Below are 10,721 nucleotides of genomic sequence, written 5' to 3'. Positions count from 1 at the left end.
TCCGTGTGTGTGGTGTGTTCACGTGTGTGGTGTGTGTCCGTGTGTGTTGGTGTGTTCGTGTGTGTGGTGTGCGTCCGTGTGTGTTGGTGTGTTCATGTGTGTGGTGTGTTCACGTGTGTGGTGTGTTCGTGTGTGTGTTGTGTCCATGTGTGAGCATGTGTCCATGTGTGAGCATGTGTCCATGTGAGGTGTGGCGTGTCTGTGTGGTGTGTCCGTCTGTGAGCATGTGGTGTGTGTTCATGAGTGTGTGGTGTGTGTCCATGTGGGAGCGTGTGGTGTGTGTCTGTGTGGTGTGAGTGCCTGGTGTGAGTGTAAGCTGAGGCTGAACTCACACAGGTGCATGCTCCCGCTCCTGCCTGGATGGGGTCTCAGCAGCCTGGGGCCTGGAGGATGGGGTTGGGAGCAGGGCAGCAAGCCCAGCAGGCTTCAGAGAGGAGCGTGGAGGGCCTGGGGTAGCAGCTTGACGGCACAGGCAGGGATGCCCCAGGTCCCAGGGAGAGACAAGTGGTGACCCTGGTCAGCTCCAGGTGGCTGGCGGGGCCAGCAATGGCACAGTCGCTGGGGCGCGGCGGGAAGATGGGAGCACCTGGCGAACGGGGTGTGATCCTGGTGCCTGCTCACCCCCGGCTCCCCACCCTTCTGGAACTCACGTGGCGATGGGCACGAGGAACTGGTAGGAGCCGCGGAACAGCACGAAGGCCGCATAGCACAGCCAGATGCTACTCGTGTGCACCAGAAGGAAGACCAGCCCGGCCTGCGTGGCCGTGACGCCCGCGATGAGCAGCTTGGACCAGCGCACCCAGCGGATCTTCAGGAAGCCCGCGGCGAAGGACGTGATGGCACCTGAGACGGGAGGGATGGGGCGTTGCAGCGGCCCTGGGGGGCCACGGGGCAGGGGGAGGTGGCAGGAGCCTCCGGGGGAAGGATCCACAGGGCAGGGGGCGGTGGCGGGAGGCTCTGGGGGGAGGTATCCACGGGGCAGGGGGAGGTGGCGGGGAGCCTCCGGGGGAAGGATCCACGGGGCAGGGGGTGTGAACGGGGAGCCTCGGGGACCAGGGCGCGCGTACCCAGTAGCGTAGAAGCAGCATCGGCCGCGCCGTTGTAGACTTGTGCACTGTTGGTGGTGGGGTCCACCTCGTTCCACAGGATGTGCACGTAGTAGACCACCAGGTAGTAGCCGGCCGAGTTGAAGACCCACCAGAGGGACCAAAGGCGGAGCTGCGGCCGCCGCAGGCTATCCCCCAGCCCCCGCAGCATCCGCGCCAGCACGGAGTCCCCGCAGGCCGCCCGCAGCGCGCGCCCCAGCTTCCCGCCCGGGCCGGCGTTCATGCGCTCCAGCTCCGAAGCCGAGGCTTCGCCCGGCTCCCGGTCGTCGCGGTTGAAGAAGAGGCTGCGTTTGGGGCGCTTCAGGAAGAGGGCGAGGACCACACTGAAGGTGAGGAAGGCCAGCGAGATGTAGTTGAGCGTGGAGAAGGAGACTCGGCCCACGGTGACCAGCAGCTGGCCCAGCACGGAGCTGGTGAACACACCCAGCAGCACGGCAGCGCGCGAGTAGCCCGCCACACGCTGGTAGCGCGCGGGCTGCACGAGAGAGAAGATGTAGGAGGAGTAGGCGATGCGCGCGGCCATGGTGACACTGTAAAAGAACTCCATGAGCTGCATGTGCGCCACCGAGTCGCCCAGCAGCAGCAGCAGCCACACCGACACGAAGCTGAGCCCCTGCAGCAGCAGCACCGGCGTGTAGCGCAGGTAGTCGGTGAGCAGGAACACGGGCACCAGCACGGCCAGGTAGGAGTACGACAGCACCGGCGTGATCTGGTTGGTGACCTGCGGACAGGCGGGCAGGCGCCCCACGAGGCGTTAGCAATGCTGGGGCTGCAGCAGACACAGCCCGCCCGAGGTCATGGCTGCTGATGGCTTCCTGCCCCAACATTGCCTGGTGTGACCCCTCTCCCCAACACGCCCCTGTCCCATGTCCCATTGCATCCTCCTCTCTGAACAGGGACCTCTGACTCCCGACCCTCCCGGGAGCCTGGGAGCGTTTGCCTGCAGAAAGCTGACAGTAGCCACAGAAGGAATTGTTATTAACAATCCTGTTCATCTAAGCTTCTCTATTTTTATTTTTATTTTTTTCTGAGACAGAGTCTTGCTCTGTCGCCCAGGCTGGAGTGCAACGGTACAATCTTAGTTCACTGCAACCTCCACCTCCGAGGTTCAAGCAATTCTCCTGCCTCAGCCTCCCGAGTTACAGGTGCGTGCCACCATGTGTGGCTGATTTTTGTATTTTTAGTAGAGACGGGATTTCACCATGTTGGACAGGCTGGTCTCGAACTCCTGACCTCAGGTGATCCGCCCGCCTTGGCCTCCCAAAGTGCTGGAATTACAGGCGCGAGCCACCACACCCAGCCAGCTTCTCTATTTTTAATAGAATAAAAACATGGTTTTATTTCATCTTAAACAATAGGGAAAACAGAGCTGTAACCCGTAACACATTCACACTAACACAAGTTCCTTCCGTCCTTCCTGGAGAGAGACAAAAACAGAAGGCACAGAAAGGAAGAGCAGGATCAGGAACAGCAGGTTCGTGGGAGGGACTGTGGGGAACCCAGCAGGGGAAGACAGACAGGAAAAGAAAGACAGGGAAAGAGAGGGCGTGGGGAAGGGCAGAGGGCCCTGGGCTGCGCAGTCCCATCTCACACTTGTCCCCAGAGCAAGGTCTTTAAGGCCAGGCTCCAACCCAGGGGCAGGGAGGGGGGCAAGCACCCCTGCAGCCGCCCTGCACCCACCCAGGAGGGGGAGCACAGGCTGTCGGCCTGCCCACCCCCACCTCCTCCATCACATGTTATGTGGGAACCCAGCTCCACGGCCTTGGCCACTGAGCTGCCAGCGGACACTCCAGGCCTGGCTTCCGTGCCTGTAGCCTCAACACATATCCACCTTCCATGGGAACGTGGAGCGGGGCATGGGTCTGGGGGTGCTACCTCCTAAAGGACAAGGTCAGAGGGCACTGCCCCAGACTCTACTCCAGGCAGGCACCAAATGTCCCCAGCTGGCTTGGCAGGGGCCAGGGTTTCTGCAGGCACACTTGGGCTCACCTGGGCGCAGTCCAGAGGAAGAGGCCCCACCCCCGTGAGGCCCAAGCCGCTTGCCTTGCCCCTCCCTGGGGACTGGTGTGGGCGCCACCTTATGCTTGGAGCCTCCCCTGGGGCCCAGGTGCATTTTCAGCAGGTGGCCCTGCCCAGGGGCCCCACCAGACCCCACCTCAGATCCGCTGGAGGTTGGTACCAGGTGGGCCAGCAGGGCCCTGCTGGACCCTGGGCCTCCAGCAGGCCCCACCTGACTCAGGCCTGACAACCGGCAACCCCACAGCCCTACTCATACTGCCCCAGGTGACCTCAGCCCCTGCCAGCCACACTTGAGAAGACCAAACCCTGGGTCAGCACAGGGGCGCTGTGCCGAGCCACGCCTCCTCCCCAGGGCCTCTCAGTCTCGTGTCTGGCACACCCAAGATGTGTGGCCCGATGTGCTCAGAGTCTGGCCACCGGCTACTGTGAACAGCTGGGGAACAGGACCCTGCAGCCAGGCCAGTACGCTGAGAAGCTTCCCAGGGGCTCAGGGGAAGGCTGCCCAGAGACCCCACCTCAGGGTACCCTGAGGTTGCACCCCGGAGTCTGCACCCTCATGGAGAACAGGCTGACCTGAAGACTGTGGTCCCAGCAGCACCAGGCACCCAAGGTCCCTCCTGCACTCCATCCTGCTCAGGACATTCCAGGACACTCTGAGGGTAGGTCAGGCGCCAGGAGGCTGAGTGACCATGCCGGGTCACAGAGAGCCTCAGGGCCGGCCATCGGCTTCTGCCCTGTGTTTACAGCAATGTCCTGGGGACATCAAGCAGCCCCACTGTGGGTAAGCTCTCCTGGCTGACGGCCTGCTTGACCGCGGGAGGCTCCTCCTCGGGGCCAGCCCAGGGAACCCCTGCAGATTCCGAAAGAAGCGGCTCAGAGGCGGGGGCCCTCCTAGGGCCTCAGGGACCCCGACCCCCTGACACAGGAGGCCGCGCGGGGGCACGACCGCCCCAGCCCCTGGCCAGGGCACAGGTCCTGCCCACAGCCCAGAGTCAAAATGGTAGCCAGCCAGCAAAGAGGCTCTCCCCAGAGCCCACGGCTCTCTGGAAAAGGGCGCTGGGGGTCCTAGAAGCCTCACCCACCTCACTCATCTCCTCTTCCACCAGGAACCGGCTCTGCAGGCCGGGGCCTCATCAGGCACCTCCTGGTCTTAGTTGAGGGACCGAGTGCAGAGTTCCCCCTTGGCAGACCACAGGGTCAAGGTGGAGCCTGAACACCCCCCAACACCCACCCAGGGCCCTCCTGCTCCTCTCCCTGCACCTCCTCGATGGCCCCTACTCCCCCTTCCTCAGCCGTGGCAGGCAGACAGCAGGGAGGCTCTGCCCAGAGCTGTGACCTACGACCCACTTACAAGGCTGCTGGGGGAGGGGCCCCCACAACGGTCCCAGCAGGGAGGTGGCATCTGTCAGGCGGCCACGGCTCTGACACGAGGACAGCCTCCTGCTGCCCAAGCCTAGCGTCGGCCCTGTTCTCCACAGGTCGTGGTTGGCGTCCAGGCTGAACGGGCAGAGCGCAGGGAGCTGCACCCAAATTTACACCTGGACAGCAAGGGAGGCTTCTCTGAACAGGGAGGTGGGAAGGTGGGCAAGGCCCGAAGGCAGGCAGGATGTGAGGGCAGGGCCGGGCGTGGGGCAGCAGGACTGGATGCCAGAGAAGGGCACCCAACAGGGACTGGCTGGGGATAGGGCATGGGCCGCGGGTCAGGAAGGATGGCTGTGCACAGGGTCCTGGGCCGGGGGTCTCCCTGGAGGAGGGTGGGGGCTGCAGCTCCCACCACACAGCACAGTTCCAGTGGGGTTCTAGGCAACCGCAACCCACCCAGGAGCACCTCACGGACTTGGCCGCGGAAAGCGCTCTCAGCTGCCACTCAAAGCAGAAACCCCAGAGGGAAATGCGGCCAAATTCAAAATGACTCCAGAGAAACACCGTACGTAACACACAGCCAGTCCGATCCCAAGGGCACAGCGTCCCCAGGAAGCAGAAGAGGGAACCAGGTCCAAGGAGGACAGCAACCGCAGGGATGCCAGGAAACACCGGCCCACGGCGGGAGAAACGGAGGCAGAGCAAATGTGAGCAAATGAAACCACGCTCCTCACAGCGGCCAGATGGCTGGCGCTGAGCAGCCCACCCGAGCTGGTGAGGGGAACACAGGCAGCCCGTGGCAGGCTGCGGAGGAAGCAGCATTCGCCCCAGGACTAAGCTGGAAATGCCAGCCCGGGCCAGCTGGGTCAAGGCCCACCGCCTGAGGCTGCCGGCTCATGCTCTACCCGAAGCCATCACCAAGCAGTGGGAGAAGCCGGAATCCCCTAATCGCCTCCAGCAAAGCACCAGATAAGCACCTTGTAGTTCAACCCGGTAGGTGCAGCTTAAGAACACTCTTGAAGCCACGTGGAACATCTCTTAAGTCAGACTGGGCAGGAGAGCAACTTGCAAAAGCTGAGTCACAAGACACCACTTACGCGAACTTCCTAGACACAAGCCTGGCAACAACAGGGGCTGGCAAGTCCTGGCAGGCTGGGCCTCCCTTGCCCCCAAAGCTGTTCCCCATCCACCTACCGGTGGTCGCCCCCGCACCTCGGCGCCCACGTGCCTGCTCCCGTGTGAAGTTCTTGTTGGACCCCAGGAGGTAGGGGGCGATAAAGCTCTCTCCTCCAGCCTCTCCTGCAGCCAGAGGGGCTGAGATCAGGGGGGCCCGCCAAGTGGCAGGTGCGCAGAGCGCCTGCACCCATCGTCCCTCTGATGACATCCAAGGCCTGGTGGAATGGCTTAATTTCTGGAATCTACTTTGTAATCCGTTAATGTGCAACATGAGAGGGCAGGCAGACGGGATTTAAACATTTTCGCTCTAGAGACTTTTCTTATCGTGTTATTTTAAGGGAAACGCCACACATAATGCTTATCCCCATAAATAACCTTGGCGGTTGACAGTGGCCCTCCACTAAGAGCAGAGATGCCATCTGGTCAGTGGGTGGCAGGGAGAGGGGCAGACTGGCCAGGAGCAGAAGGCACTTCATGAGGGGTCAAGGAGATGGCTCTGCCGCTCCAGCCCCAGCCCCGCCACCGACAGCCAGAGCCAGGAAAAGACCCTGTCCTCACCTGGAAAGTGACCCCGCCCTGGTGGCTAGCAGTGCTGGCCGTGGGACTAGACACAGTCACACACACATGGTGCTCTGAGCCAGGCACGCGGGAAGGGCAGCACCCCCACTTTTCCAAGACCACACCCCTCGGCTGCACATCAGTTTCACAATTCTAGGGTCTGCGAGGGGTGGGGGCCCGGCTTCCGGCCAGGAGACGCGGGGAACAAGAGGCACGCCTAGCGACAGCAATGTGGGTGCAGGGGCCAGGTGGCTGTGCTGCAGAGGACGGGGACAGCGGCTGAGACGAGCAGGTGAGCAGGCCCTGGGCCCTGCGATGGGGTGTCGGGGTGATCAGCTGGGCCGGCAGCCTGTGAGAGCTTCCAGGCTCCTCCTGTGCGGACGTGCCGTATGGACAAGGACCCCACAGCCCCAGGAGGAAACTGCTTCAGATACGGCCGCTCCTGCCTCCACCATTATGTGGCCTGAGAGACCCGCGACTGGGCATAAGTCTATTAGAACAGTTTCAATAAGACCCTTTGTCCTCATGGCTGAGTTAAATGAAAATTCCTTCAATAATCTCTTTAGATAAATAGCCACTAAGTCTGTTGGAGGCAGGTGCCCAGCAGGGTTGAATGTGGGCTTCCTCCTCCAGGAGGGCCGATGAGCCCAGCCTGGCAGGTGGGGTGGGGCAGGCTCCCTCTCGGCAGGAACAGTATCACTTTTTATCTAGCCTGGTTACTAAGCCGCAGCCAGGCCCCTCCATCTGATGGTGCCCACTGCAGGGGGTGTGAGACCCCAGCCGGGTTCCCTCCTGGACCATTATCAGCTGATGTGGCCACTCACCCTCTCCAGCCTCAGGTGCTCACGCCTCCAACAGGAAAAGCACCCTGGCCCCCAAAGCTGCTCCCCACCCACCCACAGGCAGCCGCCCCCACACCCCGGCGCCTACGTGCCTGCTCGGGCCTGAAGTTCTTCTCTGGCCCCAGGAGGTAGGGCGTGATGAAGCTCTCCCCCGGCCGCATCTGCGCCATGAAGCCGTAGAAGCAAAGGTAGCACACAAGGCGCCGCCAGGACCGGAGCTCGGGGTCAGGCCCAGGTTCCACAGGCACCTGCTTCTCCACCGCTGGGCTGGAGGGCACCATGCTGCTCAGGTCACATGCAGCTCCGGAGGGGACACTGGTGACACTCTGCCTGGAAGGAGGGGTGGAGTCAGGGCAGCTCGGAAGACGGTCTGCAGGCCTCCCCACCCCGCAGAATGAGGCCCAGTGCCGGCCTCCTCCTCACCACTCAGAACCAACCACCTTGGAGACGAACGCAGACCCTGGACCCATCCTCACCCCGCAGCACCAAACTGGGAGCCACTCACGCCTGAGTGGCTCTGGAGTCCCCCAGGCCAGGCTGTCACCACCTCCAGGGTGTCTGAGGCTAAGGGAAGTCTCCAGTCACATGGAGTGATTTAAACGCCAATCAAAACCAAGTTAATTAACTAATTGACTTACTACATTAACTAAACTAACAAAATTTAGGTTTGGGGCCATACCAGACTCATGTCACTGCTGGGCAGCACGTGTGGCTATGGCGGCCAGGCGGGCACACCTCACCCCACAGGCCTAAGGGCAGCCCACATGCCTGCTGCTGCTCTAGCAGCACCCAGGTGGCCCGGGGAGGGCACAGGCAGAACAGACGCTGCTAGAGGCCGGGGACACACCTGGTCACACCACGGGTGGCTGACAGTGGGTGGCTGCAGGTACCAGCCTCAGGTCCCCATCAGCCTGGGGTCGGATCCTGCACACGAGCGTGGGAAACACACGCGCCCCCGTGCCCTGGCAGGAGGGCATGCAGGCCAAGTCCACAGGGAGGGAAGGGCAGAGGAAAAAGCAGTTGTCTTTGAGGGGGCTGAGGGCAGCCAAGGGTGAAACATGCATGGGATGGAGGATGGGATGGAGCCAACGCCCAGCCCCTGAGCCCAGGGACCCCAGCATCCCCGAAGGCAGGTTATCCTAGACAAAAGCAGCTGGCAGGAGCCATGAGTGGACCTGACACGTTCCAAATGGAGCACCCCAGACCACGGGCCTTCATCCAAGAGGCAACATGCATCTTGGGGACCATCCCAGCAGCACCCCCGCCCCACACGGCCAGGGCACGTGGCAGAGCAGCAGCAGCACGCAGCCCCCTCCAGGGCTTGTCTCTTTCAGTCCTGACTCTGCCCAGGAGAAAGGCTCCTCTGGTGCGGGCAAGAGCTCATCTCGCCACCACAAATCATGCCTTCTAGCTGCGGGGTAGCTTATCAGAATCATGTCTCCAGGTGCCACGTAGTGCTGGTTTTCCATTTAAGGCCTCAGTGTAAAGTTCTCTCTCAAGTAAGTCGAAAGTGAGCCGTCATAAACAAGTGTGTCATGGCCCACACCAAGCCAACCCAGTGAGGCCAGGACCCCGCCCTGGTCCCCCACAGGTGCACCTCAGGTCTGTATCAGCCAACCTCTGCTCCCGGAGGCCAGGCCTGGCAGAGTGCTCATGGAAAGGCCGCCTGCTGCTCAGGCAGGGTGGGGACACGGCACATGCTGAGGGCAGCTGGGCAGCCGCATGGGGCGGGGTCGCCGTTCTGTCTGCACTGGCCTGACACAGTCGGACAGTGTGCCTCACCATAGGGCCTGCTTGGGAGGGTGGCGGGGGGCGTCTGCAGAGGGTCTGGATTTGGGGAGCGTCTCCTCCAACCCTCCAGCACGGGCTCAGAGCATCCCTCGATGTGAGGCCGGCTTTGGGGGTCCAGGGACTCTAAGGAAAAGCTGCCGCAAGCTCTCAGCACTCAGTCTCCGAGTATCAGAGACCACTGAGGCTGGAAGTGGTCCCCGAACTGCCCCCAACCTGACACACAGGTTTAGGAAAGAGGTGGCCTGCAGGGACCGGAGAGGGGGACCCTCCCCAGGCCACTCAGGCAAAGCCATCAGCATCATCCCGGGTCCCGTCTTCACACCTCTACACACTCACATCTGTGACAAAGGAACACAGACAGGTGACAGCAGGGAAGCCCTTAAGAGGCACAGGCTGGTGGGCTTGCCGTGGGGGCCGCAGGGAAGCGGGGAAAGGGTTGGGGAACTTCAAGATTTCCAGAGCTCCACGGCAGGGCACAGCTGGGAAGATGATGGGACCAGCACCCCCCATGGGAGGCAGCCGGGACTCCAGAAGTTCTCAAAGGACCAGAATGAAACCAGCCAGTCAGGCAGGAGGAAGCGCAGGCAGGGGCCACTGCAAGGCTGAGGCAGATCTGACGGTCACCTGCCTCGGCCTCGCATTCCACGCCTCCCCAGGGCCTGTGACAACAGCTGGGAGGATCAGTGCACAAAGGTTGGGCTCCATTACCAGGGACCCTGATGCCCAGAGACCCTGATGCCCAGACAGGCCACGGGTAGAGCTGCACATACCTCGGACCACACCCACCCCTCCCCACTGGGAGACCCATTCGGCCCTGGGACTCCCCGTCAAGCTCACTTTCCCACCCGGCAGCAGGTTTAGACAGGTGCACCGATCCCCAGACACGCAGAGCAACCAGATCACCGCAGACAACGGGGAGCCGTCAGGAGCTGAACTAAGCCCAGGGTGTGGGCCCACAGTCCACGGCCCCAGGAGACAGATCACCACCCACAGGACCCCCAGGAGCCCCAGGTACTTCAGCCTCCTGTTCGGAAAGGTGCCACCTCCAGAAGCGACCAGAACATTCCTTCCTTGGAAAGACAGCCAGAGTCTCAGCCAGCAAAGGGGGTGCTGCTGGTCTTAACAGCCTCTGCTGCCAGCATGCTTAACTTATGTGCAATGAACGTAGCCCCCTGGCAGATGCGCATGACCAAGACCACCTCCAAGAGGAAAGATAGGGAACTTGGTCACCATCATAGAAATGCAGCCCCAAGCCAGGGGAAGCCTAGACTCCAGCCCAGTCCCGTAAGCTTGAGGCCTCTTCCCGGCATCTGAAGGAAGTCCCCAGCCACACAGGAGGGCCACGGGGAAGCAGTGAGAATCCCTGCCTCAGGAGAAGGTTGTAACAGCCCCCGCAAATCCCCAGCCCCACTGTCCCCTGTGACCACCCCCGCCCAGGCCCTGTCCTTCCCAGCACCTGAGAAGGCTGGAGACCCGCAATCAAAACAAAAGCAAACACCACCTATCATTCCGTGTTTAAACCAGCTCCTACTCTGGAAGGCTAACCAAGAATGTTCATCGCGTTGTGGGAACACCTGCTAGTTAAAAAGAAGAAGAAGAAAGCATTGCACACCCTCCCACCCCCGTTCAGATGACCAAGTTCAGGGTTCCTAAGAGCATAATTAGACCCTCCGGCTATCACTGCTGCAGGCCCAAACACCCGAGAAGCACTGTTTCTCATCTGTGTCCAGCACAGAAAACTGTACTATCTGGTATTGTAAAAATCCACCAAAGCCCCTTTGCAAAGAAAGCAATTAGCAATTGCAACAAGCAGTGCACAGGTGGCACCCAGGCAAACGCAGCCAGTGAGATGCAGCCTGTCTCCCAC

General features: G+C 61.6%; 1 protein-coding gene across 5 annotated transcripts in view; it reads right to left on the bottom strand.

The window, feature by feature from the left end:
* Nucleotides 1–10,721, bottom strand: part of SLC19A1 (solute carrier family 19 member 1) — a 26,201-nt gene that overhangs the window by 13,984 nt on the left and 1,496 nt on the right. For 3 of the 5 annotated variants that reach the window (XM_026447431.2, XM_026447432.1, XM_026447434.1), the window contains exons 2-4: nt 7,156–7,393; nt 1,068–1,827; nt 651–843 (exon numbers count right to left, since the gene is read on the bottom strand). In XM_026447431.2, the coding sequence (XP_026303216.1) occupies nt 651–843; nt 1,068–1,827; nt 7,156–7,344 (1,142 nt within the window). In that variant the 5' untranslated portion in view covers nt 7,345–7,393. The remainder of the gene's footprint in view (nt 1–650; nt 844–1,067; nt 1,828–7,155; nt 7,394–10,721) is intronic. The other 2 variants (XM_026447433.2, XM_026447430.1) reach the window with 1 other exon arrangement.

This window comes from Piliocolobus tephrosceles, chromosome 19 (genome assembly GCF_002776525.5).
Source record: "Piliocolobus tephrosceles isolate RC106 chromosome 19, ASM277652v3, whole genome shotgun sequence".
In the NCBI taxonomy this organism is placed as follows: Eukaryota; Metazoa; Chordata; class Mammalia; order Primates; family Cercopithecidae; genus Piliocolobus; species Piliocolobus tephrosceles.
Note: the sequence above shows the minus strand (reverse complement) of the source record. Positions and strands in the feature narration are given on the sequence as shown.